Genomic DNA, 27,350 nt, shown 5'->3' with positions numbered 1-27,350 from the left:
CAACATCTTGTTATGAGTACTGCATGAACACAGGAAAGACTCAGTTGGCCAGAAGTAACTTGACAGATCCTTGACCTCTCCATTAAGAAGGAAAAAAAGTCTCAGAGTCAGAACAAAATATTTGCAATCTCAAGCTTTCATTAGCATACAATACAATCCTTCAGTTACCTCAGCTTTTTCCCCTTTTCATTTCTACCTCATGGTAAAAGGATGGTAAATGGTTTTTACTCACATATGACAAGTAGATTTTGTCAATTGTTTAGCTATAGGATGTTTTGTGAGACAAAAATTGGATGTGTGCAAAGAGCACACCTCAGAAAAGCCAGACTTAAAGGGAAAGTTATAGCTTTGTAAATTGAGCATATTTTGGGAGCTATGAAGAAATGTAGAATAAGTGAAGAGGATAAGTATCATCCACAGAGTTTGAATGGATGTGTTTCAGAGCAGACAAACTCCATTAATTCCTACTGCAGGCAGAGTTTCACTTTACATGATTAAGAATCAATGGAAAACAGCATTTTCCATATTTTTTTTTTTTACGCCTCATTTGGGGCAGGAGACTGGTAGTGAGTTGTTCACCTGCTGAGAAGTCAGCCACAGAACAGCTCCATCTACTTTCTGGCTGCATTTGGCAGTTGTTGAATGCAGTTCAGTACTTGCTCATTTTTTAAATGAGTTCTGTTCATTTTCCAAGTGTTTTCCTTTAGCCCCCTTCAGAATTAACTTAGATCCAGTTGAAGATCACTTACATAATACATACAAAACATTTGCTATAAAAAGTTGGATACAAAAACCACTATGACTGAGGTGCTGCTGGGATCATACTCCCTGTCCAAGCTCACCTTAGAGAAAAAAGTCCTGAAGAAGAATCAATTGTAATGCAGTTTCCTTCATAAATACTTTAAAGTGAATTAAGTTTTCTTGAGAACTTGGTGGATAAAAGATTTTAACCTTTGGAAAAAACTATCTTTGTCAAAGTCCTTTTTGACAGCAGAAGCGTTTAAAACACCTGCTGAAGGAAAAGATGAAAAATTTACCATGGTGTCCTGGGTTCAGCTGTAGCAGTCATTTTTCTCCTTCTTAGTAGCTGGTGCAGTGCTGTGTTTTCATCTTTAGTCTGAGAACAATGCTGATAACACACTGATGTTTTTAGTTGTTGCTGAGTAATGTTTACTCCAATCAAGGACTTTTCAGTCTCATGCTCTGCCAGGGAGGAAGAGCACAAGAAGCTGGGAGGAAGCAGAGACAGGACACCTGACCCAAACTGGCCAAAGGGGTATTCCATACAACAGCACGTCATGCCCAGTAGATAAACTGGGGGGAGTTACCTGGAAGGACCAGATCACTGCTCGGGTCGGGCTGGGTATTGGTCGGCAGGTGGTGAGCAATTGTACCCTCTCCGCTTGTCATTTCCCTTATCATTATTACTATTGGTAGTAGCAGTAGTGGTTTTGTATTCTACCTTAGTTACTGGACTGTTCTTATCTCAACCCGTGGGAGTTACATTCTTTCGATTCTCTTCCCCATTCCTTCGGGGAAAGGGGGGAGGAAGAAGGAGGGGAGTGAGTGAGTGGCTGCGTGGTTCTGAGTTACTGGCTGGGCTTAAACTGCAACACATGGAAAAGTGAAATTAGTATAATGAATACAAGAGGTGAATTAATAAAATAGTGACACTGAGGGGAAGGGTGGGAAATCATCCGCTCCAACTTTATGTACCTAGCCATCTAGGGGTGTCTAACATGTTTACTTAGCCTATGTGTACAGTTGGTGAAAAGAAATGAGCACTTTTTTTCCAAGGCAGATGTCAGAATAGATCAAATGCGTTGTTAGGAACACACTCAGAAATAAAACAAAGCAAAACCACCCCTGTACAGTAATGCAGCTTTGCTGCCTGAATGTGAGACCAAGGCAACATTAGTGTTCCCATCACTACTTAATGGGATGTGACCAAAGATATATTTTAGTACTGAAGGAAGCAGTTTTCACTGATACATGTGGAATCCCAAAATGATGTTTTTGGGGAAAGGATTATGGCAGTAGTAAGCAAAATATATAAAAAAAATGTCCTAGTAGTTTCTGATCTTTAAAGCTAATGACACTTGAAGACAGGCTGTGAAAATGGTATTCATGCTGAGTTCAAAGCTGGTAATAAATAAATTCTACATATATTAACACTCACATAGAATAAACCTGCTCATTAGATGTTAGCATCATCCTAGTTGAGTGATCTGGAACAAAATTTTTATTACCTAAAAACAGTTTCTTAGGTGAGGTGTAGCTGGCATGCTTGTACCAGGTGAAAAATACAACAGATTTTAGCTCTGCCTGTATTGAGATGATTACAGTACGGCTTAGACTGGATACTTCTTAAAATGATGAAGGGATCACTTTGGTCTCCTGCAGAAATGAAGGAAAGTCTGTGAGGAAAAGGGAGAAGAGCATAAGGGAAATAAGAAAATAACGTAGGTTCCAGTTTGGAAAGTGAGAAGGGAAACTGCAATTCTCTTTGTGTGCATAAATGTAGATCTGCAATGACAGAAGCTATCGCTGCCATTTATGGGTGGTAATGAAGCCAACTAGTCTGGAAATTCCTGACTCACTCATTGAGTAGCGTTCTGAATCTACATGAAGGAAACACACCGTTTAAAGCCTATTAAAAGGCTCCCTGGATACCTATTTAAGTATTTTTGAATGCTTTCTTTTGAAAGACTTTCATAAATCAAGACAATATTTTTATTATTGAGAATGTTCTGTAATCATTGAGCAATTCTCAAGTTTCAAGACAGATAAACATATAAAAAATAATCAGTCAATAAGAACATTAAAATGAGGATAAAGGCATAAACAGATGCGGCATTGCTGATTTTCTAGACTGATTTCCTCAGTAAAAATCCATGATGCGAATATACCTTAAAAATTTACTATTCAAAGATACAGAAATTTAACAGAATTGTGGACATTATGGTTTAATGTCCATAATTGAAATTCACAAGCAATGCTGTCACACTCTCATAAGAGAGAATGTAAAATTTCATATGAATAGATTCTACAATCAAGCCCCTTTCTTGATGAGTCTGCTTTTTTGCACTTAGGGAGGAGGCTAGCAAACACTTTGTGCCTATATAAAGTCTTCTCAAAAGTACTGATGACAAATTAGTGGGTTTGATGGCAGAAGCATACAAAATATGGTCAAAACTGTAACCAATATAGAAATGATGTTTTATAAATACAATAAGCAAGGCTTTTAATTTTCAGTGACCAGAAACAGAGTTATAGAGATGGAAATGAAGAAGAGTTACTACTGACCATTTCCTATAGTGAAGAAAAGTAATTATGCTGGATTATATACAGTGCATGGATGACTACTGCTTGATGATCAAAATGGCCTTAGAATCACTTCTTTAAATTCTGTGTTGACACTTTCGGACCTGAAACTCTAGGAGTAAATACCTAATTCAGTATCACCAATGAAATATTCTTTATTTTGCTGAGTTCTGGGTAAAAAGGTTTCTATTCAAAACAACAGAAGCTTCATACTATTAACTATCAAGGCACTTATCCCCTTCTGTATCATTACATTGATATATTTTTCTTTTTGGCAACGATGATCTTTGTGCAAATGACCTTTTCAAGGTCTGAGCATATTTATGTGATTTATTTGATAATGCAACCACATCCCTTTTACTGTATATGATTTATTTTACAGAGTCTGTGTTTGAAGCTACTTCTATTTTGCAAAATGCCTCTTTCCTCCAGGAGACTTAGTGTACTGGTTGGGTGACTAACTGCACTTCTGTACTGATGAGATAACATTCAATAGTAGATGTGTTGTGTTTTATCTGCTTTTTACAGCTCATTTAAAATATAAACAGTTATTTAATTAACAATTAACTTGTACAGTTATGTTCTAAATTAATATACACATGAGGGAGTGGAAGGGGAATAGGATAAACAAAATTTCTCTTCTAGTATTAGGGAAGGTTTACCTTACCATTCTTTACACCAAAGGTGTGCTATACAAACTAACCTTCAATTTTGGATTGACACATTTTTATCTTTATCTTTAAAGGCCCTTCTCCACTACAAACAGATGATGTGGGAAAAGTGCTTGTGCTTATGAATACTCCCTCATTCTGCAACATGCCCTCAACTCCATTCACTAGATTTGTTATATTTTGTTTTACTTAAGATACTTTTAAATCAACAACTGTTTTTAAATAACTGCTTGCATGGCTCTTTGTACACAGAGATCCTTTACACTATGATTACATAAACTAATAAAATCTAATAGATAGAAAAATAAAAACATCAACATGCTCTGAAATTAATTAAAAAAGAGAATGAAATAAATTAACTGCTATTACAACATTTTTTAAGAAGTTGCTTCACCTGCAAGACATTTTTTTTCCCTACCTTTCCTCTAGCTTTAGTGAAAACAAAGTCACATTTACCCTTTTACTTCCCACTAATGAATACTGTTTTTAACAGAAGCTGCCAAAACATAGAAGTACATACATCTGCCGATTGCTTCCTCTGTTCCTTTCTTATGCCACACATACAAAAAAACCCCAAACCCCAAAAAACAAACAGCCAACTCGGAGAGCACCTTACACTTCTGATACAATAATAATGGCTTTATATCATGGCTTAACATCAGCACTGTTCTGTTGTCTGATACAAACTGACCACAATGCTGTGAATTAGATTTGAGGAAAAGATTTTTTTAAGAAGGGCTGAGATATCTTCCACTGTTCCTTAGATTTTGCGTAGTTAAAGTTCTCTCTTTATAGGGTTAAAATATCAATGGAATTATCTATATCCAGATATAACAAATTATATCCGGATACAAAAAATTATCTATATCCAAGTTTAAAAAGAATACGACAGTTTCTTTAAGTATTTCTTATGCAAAGATGTATGTTTTAGTAATTAAATTCAATAACCCATGACTAAAATGGAACTTAAGCATATACTGCAATATGTGTACCAAAACTTCCTATAGCACAAGGAGACTGAAGATGAAGGCTGTATCACGTATGGTATAGCAACGAATACCTTGAAAGAAATTCCTTCTGTCATCAAGTTCAGTCTACAGCCACAGGGAAAATAGAAAGTAGCCTCTTCCATAAATTTAATTTCTTTTTTCTCCATTATAACCAAAATCCATCAGATTTTCAAAAGTGCCATTAATTTCCAGCCTTAATGGATTCATATTCAGTTTTCACCCCTTTCTTTAACCTCTCCAATCTTATTTTTTTTTTTTAATTTTTTTTTTTTACCTTGGATTTCATTCCTGAATTTATCTATAGAGGTGGAATAAAACTCCTTTTATGTATCGATCTTTACTTTGCTAAAGTAATTAAGCTAAGTTATTCAGTAAGACAGGTACTTTGCTCTGCTGAATAGCTTCGTTTGTCTTCTGAGCACTTCTTCCAATTTATATCTTTCTTGAACACAGGCATGCAAAATAGTATACAGAATTTCAGATGAGGTTTCACCAATCTCCTACATAGCAACTTTATTCCTTCCTATGTCTCCATACCAAACATGACAACGAATTGCAGATTAATTACATAGTTCACTTTCTCATCTGATAAAATCAGTAATTCTAATAAGCAACTGTCAGATTAGTCTGCAATTTTTTTACCCTTTACAAAAGTCTTGTATTTTACCTCATTTTCGATTCATCTCTGTTTTTGCCAACACTTTAAAATTACTTTAAAGCTTTGCTTTTTATAGAGTTGAACAAATAAACATGTAGTTTCCAGAAAAGTATTTTTCTTCTAAAATAAGCTATATTTGCTATTCGTAGTACTACTTGTGATGGTTATAAATAATCTCCTGGATGTCAAGCTTTAAACTAGATTAAATTCTTCAGATATTCTGATAAGGAGGTAGGTTCTGAATAATCTTTACTGAATATTTGTTTAGTCTGGATATAGCTTATCCTTACCTCCCCCTCCTATTGAAACCCCAGTCTTCTTTCCTTATGCCATTTCTATTTAGGTGGTCAAAGAATTTACTGTTCTGTTTAGTTTTCTAGAAGGTCTAATTAATCTTTTATTTTTCTCAACCTTGCTTTCTAACTTCTAGAACAGAGCTTACTTTCTTGGCTGGCAAATGTCTTCTCTGTTCCTTGTAGACTCTTCACTTCCTCCTAATATTTTCTTAGGGTAGTTGAAGATTAAATCTTTCTCTAATTTTCTTTCGGTTTTGCCTGGAAGAAAATTCTGGATGGTTTTATATATTCAGTTTACAGAAGCTCCAACCCCCTGGCTATGAAATAGCCTGAATTAACTGAGTTACTACAGCTCCTTACTTTTCCTGAAAAAATATCATTGAAAAATAACCCATAAATAATAAAAGTATACACTTTAATATGTGAACATACATGTACTTGTTTTCGTGCTTATTTACCAAAGCATCCTTCAACCTGGTTTTGCTTTCTCCATGTCCAAGTGAGCCATATGCTCGTATCTTTTATTATCAAAGGAGAAAATAAGGTGGAAAAAAAGAGAGCCAAACTACCTTTGTGAAACTGAATGACAGTCTTCTTCCCACACTGATCAAAACACTTAGTGTTTACTCAGTGTTTACAGAGTGGAAAGCGATGAAACATTATCTCACAAAGGATGTTTGGAGCTTAATACGCATCTATGTGGTACATCACTGAAATGATACTCCACGTTTTTCTGTGTTTCTGTTACTTTCTCTTAATCCTCTGAAGCTCGTTCAAGTTTATATTTCATTTTGGGTATTTGAGATCAGCATATCTCAATCTGCTCCTGTTTTATCTTTCTTGCAAGTAAACTGACATTTGCATCTTGCCAATAACAGAAACCATCAGATTCATGATCACATATTCAAATGTGTTTAAATTAAATGAGGCATGTTTAAATCACTATCCATTGATTTGCATACCCATGCTATGACAGGGTTAGTCTGTGACAAAAATGCACATAAAAGTACCTTTTCAAAAAAATTCTTCTCTTGGGCCTTCTGACATGTCACTAACAGGAAACTGTTTCAGCTCCTGGTTGTCACTTCTGAAGGTGAGATTAAAAATTGCTTATTGAAAAGAAGTTTTCAATTTAAATTAAAAGAGCATAATCTACATTAACTGTCAGCAGAAAATATTAATTATTGTTCTTTTCCTTTACCACAGCTCCACTGTACATAAATGCCTGCTTGGCACAAAGAGCATGAACTAATTCTCTCACGTTTTATTAATTATTTCATGGCTCACATAAGCTTTACACAGCTACTGTAAATAAACAACATAATCTCCAGTTTATGAACACTGGCCTAGACAAGCTTTGAGCAAGCTTCTACTGTTTTAGAATCTTTTCTTATCTTTGTTTTCTGTATCACTCCAGACTGTTAGCTGGAACTGCCAATACATATCTTATTGTTCTCTCCTCCAAGAACGTCAGAATGACTGCATAAAACTAACAAGAGATTTGAAAAAAGCGTAAATCTATGTGCAGAGATCTTCTTGATAATTAAAATTCTTCTTTTAATATTTAAAGTGCTACAGGGTTTCGTAGTAAAAAATTGTTTCAGTGTTCACATTTACTGAGAACTGTAGCTACTTTATATTAAAGTGAGCTTGAAGAGTACTGTTTAGTGTTGCCAGTGCTATAAGCAGGAACAGAGTAAGATAAAAATCTATTTTTTTTCCTACCCCTAAAATATTGTTGTTTCATCTTAGAAAAGAAAAGAAAACCCAACAAAAGTTGTCTGACTCTCTCTACTGTGTAAGTTATGACAGAACATTATTATACTTCCAAACCATAGCACTCAAAAATTAGAAAATGTCATAGTTTAGCAGTTGTTTTAATTCACCTCCTTTTGGATTTCTATTATAATGCAATGATGATCCTGTCACACAGTATCTTCCCCACAGGCTTGCCACTTCAATCAGTCTTGTGAAAATTACACCCTCTTTTGTTTTGTTTACACCTTAGAGAACCACGTGCCCAGCTCCACTGTCTACCCTCCTTCCACCTCTGAACCCATGACCACAGGATCTCGCAGCCTCGTCTCACTCTCTTCTGATTTTTAGTTCTCATGCAGAAAATCAACATAAACGAGTGCAAGCGTAAGCAAGTTCAACCTGCCTCAGTTTGGACAGGAATGTGGAGAGCAATGTCAGTATGGCACCGTACCTCATACACCAGGTCTACTACTCCTGACTATGCCTATGCTACTGCTGCAACCTCCCAGACAACCCCATTAGATCACACGGAGCCAGCACTTCCAGAAGCAGCTCATCCCTTACCAACACACCTGCACACGCCAGGCACTGTTTGGGCAGCTGCCATCTTTCACCAAGGCTTCTAATTTTCCTACAATCCCTATCCTGAACTGGGCCGGGCTGGGGATGTCCGTCACCTTCTCTGCTCTTTCTGTTTTGAAGTCTTTTACCTGTATCTGCCCTTCTCTTTCTGATTGTTCAATGCCATCTTCCCTCCTCCCTGCCATTTGCTCACTGCTGTCATCTACGGCCAAGCCATAGACCAACTCCATTAGCCACTTTCCTGGATTGCTCCTCTCCTCTCTTCTGTGCTTCTCAACCTGTCACATTCATCCTGCTGACTGCGAAAGCCATGTCGTAATAAGTTTTCTACCTCTCATGTCCTTTTTCATCTATAAAGTATAATTCAGCCTTTCCACTCATCAAAAGGCTGTTTACACAGCTTCTGACTTCCCAGAAAGAGGTCAGATCTCAACGGTTGAATCTCCTCTACCATCGCTGCCAACTCTTTCTATTTTTTTCATTCTCTTTTCCCTGCCCCTGTCCCTAGCTAGGTCTTCTCTACCAAACCGTTGTCCTGGCTCACTCTCACCTGTTTCTTTTGACCTTGCTCGTGCTGTGGTGGAAATCCCTGGAACAGCCTGAATTCCTTCTCTACAAAAGTTGCCCCTAGTCCTAAAAATGTCACTGAAGTAATTGAACCCTATCACTTACATTTGCTCTTATAAACCTGTTGGTTATCACTGATTTCTTCGGACTAATGGTAACATCAAGCATGATCTTCCTTCTCTTGTTATCAAAATATATCCCTCCAGCATGCACTCTTCTTTGTTTTAAGGAAATGAATACCTTTTGCCTATCTGAACAGTCCTAGCCTATTTTCTTACTGCTCTGCCCCTGTTCGCAGAGGCACATGTGGGCTAAAACAGCCCCAGCCAAAATCACTATTATGAAAATAAGACCAAACAGAATTGCAGTTTTTCACCCTGTCTTTAACTGGCACCAGTGCCCCTGTGTTTTAGCAGTGAAGCCTGCACCAATTTTGTGAAAGGAAGAGTAGGAAGATCTTCAATTACAGCTGCATTCAGGCATGCTATTGCTTGTAATAGTCTTTAAGCTACAACATCACACTTATTTTCAGAGCTAAAGATTAAAGAAAAAAATTAGGGGAAGTGACAGAAATGACCTTGGTAAAGGTATCTCTTCCCAAGCAGCAATTATGGCAACTGGCACTTAACTGTGCTGCAAAGTTAGCCTGCAAATGCAAATTCTTTCAAAAACATAAAAAGAAATTAAAACAGTTTTCTTAATTTGAACTTGAGGGTGAGGTTTGTGTTTCTTTTTTTAACTACAGAATTAGCAATAACAACATATTATTTAAAGAAAACAATAAAGCTCCTGCTTTTCACATTTGCAATCTTTTACAGTTCTATGATTAAACTTTTACCTAATTTCTTTTGCAATTGTGGAGAACAAAGCAATTTACAAGTCTCTACAGAAAAATGCTGCAAAACTACCTATTTAATTATTTTGATATTTCAGGAGCATATTTAGCTCAGAAATGATTAGAGCTATTTGTGCCAATCTATATCAGTGAAATCAAGCAAGCTGTTAGCATTCAATAATCATTTGGAAATGGAACTTCATGTTTCCTGGCTACCATAACAATGTTAAAACCTGAGACAGTGTTAATCTCCAAAAATCCCCAACAGTAATGAAGTTATACTGACTGACATAAGCAATTGGCTGCTGGTATATATTCAGAATAATGGAAACTCTAAAGACTACTAAGTTGAAATTCATTGTACAGAATAAGTTCCAAAAAAGGATGAGGTGAGTTCTAGCTGCAGACCTAATTCAGCTTTTAAATCAGGAAGGTACAACTTTCGACATGCTCGAAGTCCCCTGTTCCACCAAAGTCCTTGCAAGTACTACACTTTAGACCGTGATCTCACAGGATGTTGTGTGTGGCTCACCAAGAAGTATGGATCCCTTCACATCTGCAGTCCACGGAGGCATTGCATTCTCTCTACATGGATTGTGTCCCTGCCTGTGGCAGAAGGGTTGGAACTAGACCATCTTTAAGGCCCCTTCCAACTCTAACGATTTTGATTCTATGAATACAATAACTGCAGGTAGTATGAATAGGCAACAACATATATCACAATAGAACATTTAGATAGATTCAAACACCAGTGAATAGAAAAACTCAGCCTTTTCAGAAAGAAACTGAATTGTGATGTGTGCTTTATTTATCACGCACTGAATTTTCATTTGAATAATACAATAAAGGGAAAAAAAAAAAACCAGATGAAACTGAAAAAAAAAAATAATTAAGAAGTTCAGAAGTGTTTTATTTAGTTCCCAATTCCTTTTCTTTGCATTTATGTAAAACAGGCTGTTTTCTTAAATCACCAAACGACTCTAATACTAATAATTTTCACTTTTATGGCATTGCTTATCTGAAATATCTTGCAAAATCCTGACCCATGAACAATACACAATAGCAGCATTATATCCAATCAACAGCATTATTGAAGCACTACTGTATTCATGGATAGAGTGAAATACAAAGAACCAAATCCTTGTCTCTGTGGATGGCAAACAAGCTCAAATTCTTAGCAGAGTGATATTGGTGCTCCTGCTGCCTACAGAGAATGAACAGTCAAGTTATGCTCATGTATTTCTAGCCTTGATGAGTGAACCCATGTAGTTAAACTGATTATCTATACTCATCTCTTCCCTATGCTACTGCGGAACTCATTTGTGGAGCTGGAGAGTGACAGGAAAGTGAGGTTGAACTCTCTTTACTTCTAGTCTCTCCCACGCTACAGGACTGTGACTGTTATCCTCTGCTCAAGCTTTTTAGTCACACATGAAGAGGAGCAGTATATGTCCCAGATTTAACACAGCAGCTGCCCAGAATCATGGATCTACCCAAGGACATGAGAAAATAACCCAAACAGTAACTCCCAATCTTTTAAAAAATCATCCACATATCGAAAAACAACAAAACCTCCCACATGCACTAAAAGGGATGTATTTTAAAAGTCTTATGGTTGCTTTGATATAATAGCTGCGGAATAATATTTGCCAAAATGATGTGATATTCTTCAGCTCCCAGAAGCGAAAATTGGGCTATATCATTCAGAATCAGTTTTCTTATCTCAAACTTGGCAGCACGTGTCATTGGAAAATAAGCTTAGAAGTACACTTCTGTGAGATTCATGGAGCGGTAGAGACAAAGCTAATGGAACATTTAACTATGCCATGTTCTGATAAGTATAGATGAAGGGAAATAAACCCCTTCCCATCACTTTGAAGGATCACTATTTTTTATTCATCTCTATGTGATTTTTCTAGCACAGCCATCACCTCAAAAAGGTTAGGACTGTGTATTGTTATTGCTGGCCGCCCCATACTGGGCAAGGAAATTGCCTTTCAGGTGTTCCCACGTTTTCTGTGGTCTCTCTTTGGGACATGAAAGGAGAATCGGCGTGTGAAGGGAGATTACATCACTCTATGGAGTACTGTATGGAGACACACGTTTTTCTGCCTGCCACACACTGCAATTCTGCACAATACGGTCTGAATGGGGACAGTACACAACTCAGGGGGAACAGAGCAGCTCTGCACAGTGGTGTATGTATGTACACAGTATGAACCAAAATACAGACCAACCCATTTTAAATGTTCTTCTCTCTCCTCCTTCAATATTGTTACAGTGCTAAATTAGGAGCCATTTCTATAAGCACACATTAAACACCTATAATTGAGTACTCAACAGGAAGAAAAGACATTTTCAACCTTGTTCCGTGATCCTGCACCAGAACAGAACTGGACTGGAAGAACACAGTGCCAGAGCACTGAAAAGCTTCCTGTGCATGAATTCTGGAATAATCAGGTTGAGAGTCCAGTTTCCATAATTACTCATGGTTTTCTTATTTCTATGTAACCCTTACACCTTCATTAATCCTTCTGGCCAGCAGCATGAAGTGCTTTGTGCTTTAACAGACCTGACAACATCAATCTGTTTAAGCTTTAACTTTGAAGGGCTGTTCATACTGTGCAGATCACATCTTTACAGGTGCTACATGGAATCATATAATGAAAGAAAATTAAGCTGCTATAAGCATCACTGTATTGTCTGGGGAAGCAGTGCACTGTTTTACAAGATGCAGAAAGTTCAGGCCTGTAGTAATTTAACAATATTCTACCAGGGACATAGAGAACTAAACTCATTCTCATTTCAACTCCATCAAAGTTAATTATGATATTTCATTTGAGCAGTAAATTTGTGCTCCAATTTATGACTGTGCCTCTGTACATTTCCTATGTAACTTTGCTTATGTTGTTACCTAGTAGGTTAAATAGTCCTTCACGCAACTTCATTTTTTTTTCAATGCCTAAGCCAGGTTAAAGTGGTAGTGTTCTTCCTCCTTTTATAGAACCATAGAATCATAGAATCATAGAACAGTAAGGGTTGGAAAGGACCTTAAGATCATCTAGTTCCAACCTCCCTGCTATGGGAAGGGACACCTCACAACTAAACCATGTGGCCCAAGGCTCTGTCCAACCTAGCCTTGAACACTGCCACGGATGGAGTATCCACAACCTCCCTGGGCAACCCATTCCAGTGCTTCACCACCCTCACTGTGAAGAACTTCTTCCTTATATCTAATCTAAACTTCCCCTGTTTAAGTTTGAAGCCATTACCATTACCCCTTGTCCTACCTCTACAGTCCCTAAGGAAGAGTCCCTCCCCAGCATCCTTATAGGCCCCCTTCAGATACTGGAAGGCTGCTATGAGGTCTCCACACAGCCTTCTCTTCTCCAGCCTGAACAGCCCCAACTTTCTCAGCCTGTCTTCATACGGGAGGTGCTCCAGCCCTCTTATCATCCTCGTGGCCCTCCTCTGGACTTGCTCCAACAGCTCCATGTCCTTTTTATGTTGAGGACACCAGAACTGTACACAATACTCCAAGTGAGGTCCCACGAGAGCAGAGCAGAGGGGCAGGATCACCTCCTTACCGGCAGGATCACCTCCTTAAAGATCCTTTTAAGATCACTCACAGTAAAAATGGGGAAATAAATCATAATCATGTCAGAAAAGGCCTCAAGAAATAAAACACAGAGTTCTGCCTTTTTTTTTTTTTTAACTGTATGCATTTTGTTAATTGTATTTCAGGTAACCTTCAGTCTAAAAAACGGTCTGGTTTCAGACTGGATATTAAAAAAAAAAATCAGGAAATTGTAAAAAATTTTCAATGTAAACACAACCCTTTATAAATTTATCTTCAGAAGTTACCCACGTGTTCCCTCCACCATCTAAATTGCTTCACAGACAACTGCCATGTGGTCTAATCCTGTGTCTTGTACCCTGAGACCTGGGAGGTCACTAAAGCCACTCGATGGGAGGATAAGAGGTGCATTTTCCTCTTAGAGCTTACTGTCTCTCCAAAACCATAATTATCCTCTCAAAATTCAGTTTTGTCTAGTCTTTGGTAACTCTTTACAAGCACAGACATTTCCAAAGCAGAGTAAAAGACCAGTTACTCTACTTCACATTGCAGTCTATTTCATAACATGTCTTTAATGATGACAGCAATACTGTGAGCCTCAGGAAGCTCTTGCCCAAGTCAGGGAGACTCCTGCCTTTCTATGAGAGCACGATCTGACCTTTGACCGTGACGCGTTTAAACACAGACAACTCCTCCATGTTTCCGAACTCACTGAAAACTACCATTAGAAGGTTGCAGTAACTAATGAGCTGTAAGGAATTTATAAAGGGAGTTTTGCTTTTTAAAAATGAAAGTGATACAAACAGTACATAAATGTTTAAGGTATTTTTACTCATGACCTTGAAAGGCAACTCTGCAAGCGTGTTCCTTTAGTATGAAACATTGCAACTTTATTTCTAGAGTTTCAGTTACAACCTTTAAATTTTGAAGCTGTTACTAGGTTCACCTGGCCCAAAGTTACCAAAAAGAGATAGATCATTGCCACAGCATTACAGAAGTGTAGGTATATGTGCACACTGCTCACTGCAAGAAGCCCTTATTGAAAAATGACAACGTCACTTTCAAGGTCTGCACTGAGCTAAAGGACAAAACTGCACTTCAGTTTTCCCCATGATATGTCTGCATTTTAGGCCACTCCACTATCTGATGGACAAAACACATCAGGCAAAGAAGCAAAGACATTTGTTTTCGTAATAACCCCTTCTACTTTATCTTCTCCATTTTCCTTTATGCTCATCTTCTTTTTAAGGTTCCTTCTTTTGTAGAAGACAGAACTTATATCTGTAACCTTTTATAAAAACAAAAACAAAAACAACCACAAAACTTTAATCTTTATTCAGAATTCTTTTTTATGATGCTAATGGAGGATTATACAAGAACTAACATTCTCTTATGTTTATTATTGTTGTTCAAGTCTTCCACATTTTATAAAAGAGGGACAAAGAGAGACAGTATAACTGCATCTTGCAGAAGCTTTTTCTTTTCTTTTAGACTTTTCTGCTTTTTCAGAACTTTTTAAAGAATTTCAATAAGATATGAACTAAACAAAAATAAACTCTTCAAAGCATAGTGCTTGGATATTTTCCTCAACTTAGTAGGCAAAAAAAAAAAAAAGGCTCTTAGAAACACAATGCCTCATGGAGTTCAAATATTCTTCTGGAAAAACTAAAGCTGGTGGAAGCATGGTCACTACTGAATCCCGCAGATATCCTGGCCTTTCCTCCACTTTTCTTTCTCCAGGTCAGAATGAACAGCTCTGATCAAGACCAGGAATAATCCTGCATCTTACTTAGAAGATTCTGAAAAGTAAAAATCGCTACAAAAGCCCACCAGACATATCAGCACTGGGAGATGCAAATTGAGGATAATGACAGGAAAGGAGTAATTAAATGCTCTCTTTTTATGAAGATGATAAAAGGGAAGATTTTCTCAAAAAAATCATAGTTTTCTTTCAGGACACTCCATTATAAAGTACAAACCCAGAATGACAACTATTCTCCAACAGCTTTAAAATTCAGATTACTAAATTGTTTCTGGCTCCAACTGCCATGTTTCTGAGTCAGTACAATTTTAAGTGTGTATTTAAACAGTAGTGAGTCGGGGCCTAAATCTTGGTACAAGTGAAGATGCATCTGCATTGCAGATAAAAGTGACTGATGATTAAGTTTTGAAGCACTGTAGGAAATTATCATTACTTTGAAGTACACAAAGATAGCTAAAGATTAGATAACATATATATTATAGGTAACCTCATTCTACAAAACTGACTCATAGACTTTGGTAATGGATGATGAGCTCTACATTATTTCACGTATTCCTTGAACAAAATCCTGAAAAGGATGACTTGCTGCTCAGTTGTAAATTTCACCATCTCCTCACAGGACTTAGGAACAAAGAGAAAGAGAGAAATATGAAACCTGATTCTTATCCTATCCTTGAGAAAGTAGTTGTACTAGATTATCTATAGGACATAAACTTTGAGGTATATTTAGGGAAGAGCTTTGGTTATTGTACGGACTAGACTAGTTCTGCCACCTAAGCTTTGGCGCAAGCCACTTTCTCCAACCTGTGTAAACCTACAGCTTCAAGTCATAAGCTTCCTTTCCCTGCTCAGCTGCTGAAGGCTTGGAGTCAAGACATCAACCTATCAGATTGCTCAGAGTCATTCAACATTTTAGTGGAAGACAATGCACAACATCTGTAAGGAAACAGAGATGATTGTTTTTTACAGATGCTAATACCAGGAATACTAGCAGGACAGAGCTCTACTGCCTGGTTTCTGGCACAGCTGTGATTAAACTTTACAGGAAGTTCTCCACTACTTCTGCAGAGAGAAAAAAACCCAAAATATTCTAGTTTTGCTAGAAGGGGTATGGTGTTTTTGATTTAAAGCTTAAAAAAGCAATGATGCTTCTGTGTTTCTCCAAGATGAAATGACAGGTCCAGCCAAGTCAGTACCAATATAAGCTGAAGAACTCACATCAGTACCTGTATCAGTTAAAAAGGAAAGCTGATCAGCAAATCAAAACCAAAAATGAGAATCAGAAAATACAGCTGACTTGGAATGAGTGGTGGTGTGCATTTTGTCATTAGCTAAAGACCACTAGAATGCAGGTAGAGACTACACTGTCAGCAGCCTAGAGTGAATTTCATTCTTTCCTACATATGATATAATCCACTATTTTTCTGAACATTCTAGAAATGTCTTAGCAACATATCACATGTATTACTGATTATTTTCAACAAAACACAAAGGAAATACACTGATAAAATTACAGCACATGCAATTCATTATTATGAAATTTAATACTAAAAATATCTAATCTCTTAAGTGAAAAATCATATTGTTTTCTAGACCCTTTTATGTAAGTCTATGCCAACTGTTTATAATTCAAAGACAAGAATTTTAAAGCTGAAATTACAATGCTGTGCTGCGTTTAAATCCAGATTGTTGCTTTCATCTGAAATACAATCTGGAACCTCTGCATTATTATAAATATTTTTTAAGCCAAAATATATTTCTGCCATCTCCACAGTAAGCACATTTCCCTATTCAGAATCATTGAAATAAATGTGACAGAACAATTTGAATAATCCATATTAGATTGATAGCTAATCAAGAGGTTGATGTGTTAATAACAGTAATACATTGGAAAAAGAAAAATGCACTAGGTAAAATTAAAACCTGGAATTACAGGAGAAATAGAAAGTTGTGACAAACTGCCACAGGACAAAAACAGGACAGTGATACCTTAAGGATAAAAGGAAACAAAAGGGAAAGGACTTGCAGAAAACAGTTTACCTCATAACAGTTTTCCATCAGTAAATTATAAATTATTCTTATCCCTACTGATGAAACAAAAACTTTATTCACTCTTCAGATGTTAAAAAGCACCTCTTTAATCTTCATTCTTTCTCCTTTTTTTTTTTTAATTTTTTAAAAATCTTTTAATACCAAGAAGGCAATTCAGAAAGATCATTTAATAAACAAAGAATGGTTTAGAAATCACAGGAATGTTTACATTCAATAATGTTGCAACTTTTGTTAATCATATTCGTAATTCAAATTTCAAAGATAGTTTTGTTATTTGAGGAAACATGTCAATAGTACATCTAAGACCTTCAGGCTGGAAAAGCTTACTGTCACAGGGAGATACAGACTCTACCCAAACTTCAAGCTGCTTTAGGCGAGTCAAGAGCTATGACTTTTACAAGTTAATTGTGGCCTCTTCTATTATTTGATGTTCTTCTGCAGGGACAAGGCACTTTATCAGATTTATGCTACAGCCCCTCTAGTTTCCTCCTGGTTCTCAAGTAACAAATAAGTTTAGTGCCATCATCAAAATTCATTTAAAACTGTCACTATCCTTTAACTTTTTGGTATCGTGTGAACTAGAGAACTCATTTTGCAACACCAGACAGCCTCTTCAAAGTTTAAAGAAAAATGGGAGCAATCAGCACAAATATTGTAACTAAACTTCTCATCTGGCATTATGCATTATATCACATATTAATAATTACAGACAGATATGGTTAGCAACCCAAGCTACGTGCTAGAGGTTTCAGTCTTCAAATCACATGCCATTTAACATCACTTCAGTAAGATATGTGATATTCTTTTCAGGAAAACTGTTTAAAAATGGTGGGGTTTGCAATTTCAGAACTTTCTCCTACCTTTTTTTTCACTGCAGAAACTTCTAGAGACTTTAGTGACATTATATCAACTCTCCAGGTGGCAGTGCATTGGATTACCTATTATATAAATAATTTATATTGGCAATGCAGTAGGAAAAAAAATAAATTACTGATTTTGGATTATTTGATTTTGATAATGGCAGAGAAAAGTGTGGTGTTTAAGGGAGCAGAAAGGGAACGCAGGAATGGAAAGAATGGAAATAGGGAGCAGAATTAACAGTCTCAGCTTCTTACAGATGTTGATTTGGGTGCAAGGATCTCTTTTGTAACTGTACAGCCAATGGCAATATCCTAATGTCTTCATAGGAAGTTTTATGGGACATTAAAGCTGTAATATCATACCTGGTACACAACGACTGCTCTTTATTTGGTTATACCTATTCTTACTTCATGCTACAGTTATACCTCATCAGACACATTCCATCTCCCCTTCATCTTGAACAGTATTTATTTTCTTTGGATACCTGTTATTTTAAGATAAGCATTTCAAAAAGATGTATTAGTCACTGAATAGCTAAGTGTTGATATCCTCAATATGTAGAGCTGAGAAATTTCTGAGAAATGTGACAGAAATTATGAGTTTTCTCTCCCATGACTAACAAATAGTACAGTATTTTCTATCAGTGTTGCTATTTGTAGACATAGTTTGGGCATTTATTTACCCTAGATCTTAATTAAGATAAAATCATAATTCACTTTGATAAATAAAATTGTGTTTTGCTTGGTTTTCTTTTCATCCACTGTTTCCCACTGACGGCAACACAGTGCCTGCAGCACAAAACATGCTCCAACCCCAAGCAATGCTTTGTGCTCACTGCCTGAAAGGCAGCGCAGTGCTCATAAAATCACATGGAAAAGTCAATATAAAGATGCATAAACCACTCTCTTTTAACCAGATATTCCCAGTGTCTTCAGAGAAACAGGTCAGTGTACCGTGAGCAGTTCCAGGAGGTAATCAGGAATACTAAATGTAGCAGTGGAAAAGAAAGCAAGGTCCACAGGCAGCAGTTTAACCACCACTCCACCTCATGCAAATAAACTCAGGCACTGTCTGTGCTGTAGGTTCTTTGCCTTCTGAGGCTGTCAGTTATTTGAAGCAGTGATCTCCTCCTCATCTTCTAGTACACATGGCTGTGCTGCACACAGCACAGTGGGGCCCTCATCTCCCATAATTACACGATTTGGTTTAATTTTGCCTGAGACACAAAAAAGGCTGAATATGCTTGCCAATGATTCTGCTTTAAATACACCTTGGAGGCGTGCTTTAGTAGATACACTTTTCCCTGGAGCTCTGCATTGTTCTATTCTGAGCCAAAGCCAAGTGTAAGCAATAACTAATGCTGTCTGAAAGAACAGTCATTAAAGTTAGCTACTGCTATTTTCAGTGATGTGGGTATTTCTTGGCAGTATGGTGTGCTAAGCCCAGGTTATTTTATCCTAACAATAGTTCCATACGATGTCAGTTAAAAGATCTGCCAGTTTGACAATATCTGGACTTTCTAATCTGTTTATTTTAAGAACAAAGCTGTGCATTGAATTTCCACTTTTGAGAGAGACTTTTGACACCAAACAAACTTACAAGAAAAACATACAAAACCACGGGCAAGTCTGTTTCACACACTCCCTTTTGAATGCTCTTGGCTATGTACTCTTTAGAAGAGAAACAAAGTATTTTACAAACAAAATTTGAAAGGCCTTGTATTTGTCCAAATATAGATTAGTGAAATATATCTCACATCCTTATTCAGAGTAGCAGAACTACACACACAGGGCTTCTGAGTTGGGTTATCACCCATCTGACTTTTGTAACTTTTTCTTCTGCTCGAAATCCAGAAACCACAGATGAAAACCTGGCTATGTATTTGGGATTTCCTTCAGTATTTACTCATTATTGTCACTCTCTTGTTATAGTGACTAATATAAAAGGTATTAGAAATAATACAAATTATGCTAACACCTATTAGCTCCAACCCCAGGCAGGAGGGGCAGGGGAGGAAAGCCTCATCAAACTACAATATATCCACACCCAGAAACTCCTTACTACTTCTGATTAGTACCCATGAAGAAGACTATGAATGACTATGGTTTCCTAATCTAACACACTTCTCTGCCAGAGGGGAAGACTATGTTTGTTTTGCAGATGAGGATTTCTGCAGAGCTGAAAGTGTGGAGTGAATTCCCAAGGCTGAGTGCCCTCACCATCCTGCATCACTTTCTACTTCAAGTAGAAACATTTTTTGTTGACTTCGCTATCTCAAAATATATAAGCTAATGACACTACCTTTGCCATATATGACAAATAAAAACAAGTCCAGTCAAAAAACCCCTAAACAAAGCAAAAACACTGCATAAGCTTTCTCATCTGGGAAAAGGACTAGACAACAAACAGAAGCACCTTGTGATATATAACATTTCAACAGTACACAGACAATAGTGCAGCATGTAGGTTAAATTTATTTATACATAGACCAGGCTATACTAAAATAGAATAAAACCACATTTTATGTGAAAATGCAGAAAATGCTTTTGTTTAAAGTCACTCAAAAAGACCCAATAACCTAATTATTCACAGAAGATGGATAAAAAATAGAAGTCACAGCAGAAATGAAGGATATTAAGTGTTCATAGGTTTCATATTTGAGTTCAGTGTGTAAACTATAACCTAACACAGAGCAATCATAATATCAATAGGCAAACTAAGCACAAGGAGGAATTATTATCACTATTTGGTATGTGGGAAACTGCAGCACATAATAACAACTGCATTTCTTGCTTCTGGTCACTCACATATTGCATGTGGCTGCCACATATTGAGCCGTTTTTCCTATGTTGCTGACAAATGTCTTAAATAAACCCTCCTTCCTCCAAGACTTCTCTGTTAGTAGCAATACTGTATTATCCAGTGCAGTAAACCTGAAACATACACAGTCCTCTGCAGTCTTTCACATTATTACTGTAGAGGATACATTTCTGGGCTGCACCCTCCAATGGTGTAAATCAGTGCCGTGGCATAGAGAAATTCACCTGAGCTACTGCCAATCTGAGGTTATATCCCAGAAGATATCAATGAGAATCTCTCCAAATTAATAGATGATCTTTTACTTTTATGAATCAGCTTGTCATTGTTTGACTTTTTACAGTGCTGTTTAATCACATATCTTCTACTATCATTTCACATTCCCTGTCTGGGAAGGAAACACACAGACTATTTTCAACCACAGCTGCTCTGTTTTGCCAGCTCTTAAAGAAATGGAACTTGGAATTGCGTGGAAGGACATATCAAAGGAGACAGGTCTGACCATGACTGTCACTACCAATGCTGCTTTCCTGTTGCATACACTCCTCAAAGCTTTATTCGTGCGATGACACAGAGTTAGAGCTCTCTCTCCTCACTTTAGTGAAGACTGGAAAGCTGCTTGCCCACATGGCAACTGCAGTTTGCCAACAGCACTACAAAGCACTGGTGCAGCAAAGCTTTGTAGTGCAGCATGATAAAGTTGTTGTCTGCCTACAGTATCCAGAGTCCTACATGTGTTTCATGGCCTTTCTCCAGATTCCTGGACTTGAACAAAGAGGGTCAGATATGCTTACCTGTGTTTAACAACTACCACTTCTAACCATGGCTATTCTTCTGTATTCTAGGACAACCTCAATGGTTTACTGCTCCTAAATAACTTCAGGAGTAAGTTTAAGGTATGAAAACTATGCTAAAACCCCACACAATAGAATAAGGGGAAGAAAATGCACACGACAAACTTTGTTTGGGTCTTCTAAATTTGGAAAATTATGAACCATTCTTTCCCCCAGAACTGTATTTTGTCATTGTTTGTTTTCTCCAAGATGCTCAGCGTATTTGACATCTGTATTACTTTTGGTTTCCCAACACCTGAAGTCCAGTCCTCCTGGTTGCATTAAAACCAGAGTTGTGCCCTGATAGAAGACCACTGCCCAGTCTTCCTTCTCCAGAGCACGTATTTTCTTTTATATCATTTGCAATACTGTATCTTTAAAAAAGTTTCAGTTTCTTGACCTTGTCTGGTGAAAGCTTTATTGCTTTTCTAACTCAGCTTCAAATTAACAGAACTTTTTCTTCTTTTTCTTGTTTATGTATCAGTTTCATTACTGCTGTCACACAGCTCTGGGGACAGAGCTAGTTAACGGCTGCATCTCAACTGCTGCAAATACAATCACACATTCTGCCCTGGGATATATGCGTGTAATTCCTGTTGACAATGCAGGGAAAATCAATTTCACATGGCACTGAAAACTGCAACCACTTATGGAAGGCAGCATTTGACTCTGAGGGTTACATGGTCATTTTTAATTTGGTAGAGAGTGGCACTGAATTAGTAAAAATAGAGAAGTGTAAGGATCACAAACCAAACCAATTCATCACATCCAGGGAGGTCAGAATTTCTAAGGGTAGAATTGATCCATTACCCTCATGTCATGAGATTCTGGCCCATCCGTCCTTTGGTGCACACAAGGACGTCCTGTGTATCACATAGCAGCCTTCCAATATCTGAAGGGGGCCTACAAGGATGCTGGAGAGAGACTTCAACAGGGACTGTAGCAATAGCACAAGGGGTAATGGGTTTAAACTGAAACAGGGGAAGTTCAGGTTAGATATAAGGAAGAAGTTCCTTACTGTGAGGGTTGTGAGGCACTGGAACAGGTTGCCCAAAGAAGTAGTAAATGCTCCATCCCTGGCAGTGTTCAAGGCCAGGCTGGACAGAGCCTTGGGCGGCATGGTCCAGTGTGAGGTGTCCCTGCCCATGGCAGGGGGGTTCGAACTAGATGATCTTAGGGTCCTTTCCAACCCAAGCCATTCTATGATTTCATGATTCTACAGTGTACAATTCAAATTCTTCTCCAGTAAGTACTGGCTTACTTGTTCTACCTGCATTTGGCTTATCCTGATTTAAAACAGGTATGGATTTAGTTTTCCGCTTCCTAGTTTCACAGAGTATACTCACTCATTTAATGTAAGTGAAAGACGTCTTAGTCTGACCTGGGAGGCTGAGAAACCAGAGGTCATACCCTCTGCACTACTGGGGCCAGTGCTGTCAGTCTGAACAGAGAGCAAAGAACAGTAAAAATTCAGGGTCAAGGACTCTCTTATAAAGGTTCTCCTGAATTCACTAACAATTATACCTCTATAACTGAAGAAAGATTGTAGGTGCATTTTTAAAGAGAAACGGTTGCCACTTTTTTTTCAGATTTTTTTTCTCTTTGTGTTACAACCTTGTTATTGGAAATAAAGCCTGTGTTGTCTGCAGGTGGCTTTCTCTCTTTATTTTGCTGCACAAGAATTTGACCAAACTGAGTGCTGCTTTTGCTGTGTTGGCATCCGTTGCAAGATCTGTAGTAAGTACATGGTTAGTCTGTATTCACTAAGTGAACTTGTGGGCAATGGTATTGTCAGTTAAATATTACTGCTGCATAGCAGTAATCTCCCTACCAGTTCTAAAGTACAGTGTTTGGACACCTAACCATTACATTTAGCCTATGTACAGAGCTTCGAAAAAAATTAAATAAGATTAAAAAAAAAAAATTGAATACCACCACCCCTGAAAAGTAAATTCAGAATTCAAAAATTAGTTAAGTTATACGAAAAAAAAAGAAATCAGTTGAAATATTTTCCCTCTTAAACATGAATGCTGGATATAGAATAAAACTGCATTAACAAATACTGACTGCAATTATGATTGAGGGGAAATCTGGGTTGCAATCTATACGATGGTGTCCTTTTCATTTACCTGACAATGAAACTTCTTTAGCTAACCACATATCCTCCCCTCTCTGCACTTGTTAATTTCTTCATTTTAAAGAACTCACATTTCAGAAGAGCTACTTTCATAGGAAGTTTGAGAAAATTTCAAAGAAAATGCGCCACTTGGGCACTACTTTGTTCTATTCTTTTCCATCACCACTACTGAAAAGTCTTTCACTCTATCCAACAGGTCAGCTTACCTAGTGATTTAGCAGCTGTCATCTGCAACACCATATTATTTTTGAAAATCATAGAATCATAGAATAGTTTAGTTTGGAAGGGACCTTGAAAGGTCGTCTAGTCCATCCCCCCAGCAATGAGCAGGGGTTCTTAGTTAAAGATGCTCACTATGTAATACAATAATGACAGAGAAGATGGGTAAGTCACAGCAGAAAGGAAAGGCAGCATTAAGTGTTTATAGGTTTCAAATTGGAGTCTTCACAGTTGTAGAGCTACTCTTTGAATGATAAATTTGCTTCTGAGTACTGTATTTCACTTGAGAAACAAGAACTCTTTATTATTGCCTTGATTAAAAACAAAACAAACCTCAAAACCACTCATCATGCCCATAGTGCCAACAGACTGTATCTGTTACACACATGCAGTAGTTGCAATATTGTTTCCTTTTTAATCTGATATCCATCATTAACAAGCAGAGGCTGGGACTATAATAAATAAATATACTTCTATGCTAAAAATCCTCCTAAACATCCTAAGAAGTGATACTTAATCTCGAAACATATTTGTACTTGCAGTTGCACTTCAGCTGTGATGCTTCTCAGCACCTTCAGACAAACCTAATTCATCATAATGTCACATAAATGCAATGGTTTTGATTTTCTGCATACAGGTAATTTATTTTTTTTTTTAATGTTTTTCTCCACCTTCCTTTCTAATCAGGGACAAATGGAACTCCTGAAATTAAGACTTTATTTATCTTCAGCTAAAGGGAAATGGGAAAAGGGAAATGTGTGTCTTTTTTAGTGGAGTTTTTCAAATCTCCATTCTTTAACATAATGAAAGAAAAAACATACAGTAGCATTCACAATAATATAGCTTTCAAAGAGCATCCACTCATTACCATATAAATAGCACAGGTACTTAGTATACCTTCCTCTGCCTGTCATTCCAGCAGCAAGCCTGCAAGTTCAGAGGTGCACCCTTTTTTTGCCAAAACCACAAGGCCCGCTTTTTGTCTACTAAGCGATTATTTTTATGAGGGAAGAATAATGGAACTTCAGTCCATTTTAAATATTATATTGTCCATCAGCTGAGCATATCTGTTCTAAAAAGTGTGGCCCTGAGAGTAGGACATGGCTTACGCTACTCTGCTTAATTTCATGCCTACTGCAGGCACAGGTGAATAATGTCAATAACTACAAAAATTATTCTACAGATTTCAGAATATTTCAAATTAGATACTATTGACTTATGCAACAACAAAAGAACACATATGCAAGAGAATATGAACTTTCATTGCCATGCCTGCTGCACCTAAACAACCAATTTTCCTAGTTTGTATTTCGTCTGTTGCCCTATTGCATTCTAAACCGCACAGTATTATTATGAAACGTATAATATGGTGAAATATGAGCAAATCAAGCTCTCTCTGTTGGCCACCAATTTAACCAGCCCAGGTCTTTTAACTTTGCGCTTTCTAAAACTACAGGAGAAAAATACTATTATTCTAGAGCCACAGTTTATGAGAGCTACAACATTGAAAACACCATGAGTTTTCAGAAATTAATTCAGCATTATACAGTTCAGTTTCTCAGCAGTAACATGAAAGACATGAACCAAGCCACAACTCTGTTTACGGGAAGACTGCTTCATATAGAGTCTACGTCTTCACGCCTTGCAAATGCCCTCAGCAGCATTAATTCAGATAGTATGTTGTCACTAAGAGAAAAGATTTGTTCATCTCCACCTTACTCACATGGCACAGTGCGGAGATAGAGATTGTCTCTTATGATCTGCTGGAGCTCATGGTCTACCGAACCTTTCTGAAACCGCAAATTGAGGTAGTGACGAAGGTCCTTATCAACAATGCCTCCTGTCAAGGAAAAGACAAATAAAAGCATGATTTAAAAATATATCACTTTGGTGGAAGTAATGCATCACTTGTAAAGTCTCAGTGGCTCATTTTCCTTCATGTTTCTGTCACGATGGATGACAGAAGCACAAAGAGCTTTCTGGTTAAGGCATACAGTTGGTATAATATTATTTAGAATTGATAACTGTAAAGGTTAAAAATAGTTAATGTCAACTAATTGGATAAATCTGTACAGTTCATAAAATACATACAGGATTATAGAAAGAGGTGTCATTTTTATGCACAAAACTGGACCACATTGTTATTCTATATCTAACTACATATATATAAAAATAATACATTATTACGTATAATGTTCCCCATGATCTTGTACCAGTTCCCCACCTGCCTGTTAAACCAAAAAATCTTGGTTTAAAACATCTCTGTAATGTTTGGTGTTTTCAGTTCAAGTGTAACGAGAAGAAAGTACAGCTATTTTTAATGATCATATAAATACAATAAAATCTTTTGTTATCTATTTCTAATAGCATTCACATCTGAAAAAGATACTACAGCAAACAAGGGTACATATTTTATTTTCACTACTGAATAGAGACACTAGTAATACAGCATCTCAGCATAACACTGCAAATGTAGAAAACCCCTGTATTTGCCATTTTTACTATAACTGTAGGACAAAACAAAATTATAACTTTGGTTCAAATCAAATTATTGTTTAGCCACTGACTGGTGTATCATGTTCCACTGTTAAAGGCATACTTCTAAATCTAATCCAACATGATTAATAAACATTTCCCGACATAGACCCTCTGCATTTCTTTTAACCTTGAGTATGGATCACATTTATAATTATAGGAAAAGAGTCTATAAATAACTCAATTTATTCCTTATCTGAAATTCTGACATAAGAAAAATATAGAAAATCATTACTACACTGAGTGATGACAAATATTCCTGAGATGAAAAATTGCAAGGATATAGATCCCTAACTTGTTGCTTCACACATTCAACCTTAAAACATTTTTTCAAATGGCATTTGCTATTGAACCCTCTGCTAAAAGTCTTATTGACTTCAGACTATATAAAGATTTTCCTGTAAAAAGGAACAAATAACATTCCTACCTAATTATTTGAAAATCACTGCAGAGCACGAATGGATACAAATTAAAATATATTTCTCCTTACAGCTATTCCTATTTATCTTCCATTTACAAGTCCATAATCTTATTATTGTTGCTCTTTGTCAATAACTTCAAAACCTTTCATTCCAGGTTTATAAAAAGCTTCTAAATAATTTCTCTCATTTTTAGCTAAAGACAAAAAACCAGCAGACTTTCATAATAAAAGGGAAAAGAAAAAAATCCCAACTCGTAACAGACACAAAGAAATACCTGTGTGCCCAGTTCCTCAAGGCTGAGAACCTCCATACAGATCTCTGCTCTTCCAGGATCCCAGCTGAGCTACTTAGTACTACTTTAGTACGACTAACACTGTCTCTAGCAACGAGATCTATTTGCAGACCAGACCATGCTTACTCCTAATAATTTCTTA

General features: G+C 37.0%; 1 protein-coding gene across 7 annotated transcripts in view; it reads right to left on the bottom strand.

The window, feature by feature from the left end:
- Nucleotides 1–27,350, bottom strand: part of MAGI2 (membrane associated guanylate kinase, WW and PDZ domain containing 2) — a 737,601-nt gene that overhangs the window by 490,661 nt on the left and 219,590 nt on the right. For all 7 annotated transcript variants that reach the window (XM_030478640.1, XM_030478639.1, XM_030478638.1 and 4 more), the window contains exon 2: nt 25,683–25,799. In XM_030478640.1, the coding sequence (XP_030334500.1) occupies nt 25,683–25,799 (117 nt within the window). The remainder of the gene's footprint in view (nt 1–25,682; nt 25,800–27,350) is intronic.

The sequence above is a fragment of the Strigops habroptila genome, chromosome 3 (assembly GCF_004027225.2).
Source record: "Strigops habroptila isolate Jane chromosome 3, bStrHab1.2.pri, whole genome shotgun sequence".
Lineage (NCBI taxonomy): Eukaryota > Metazoa > Chordata > Aves > Psittaciformes > Psittacidae > Strigops > Strigops habroptila.
Note: the sequence above shows the minus strand (reverse complement) of the source record. Positions and strands in the feature narration are given on the sequence as shown.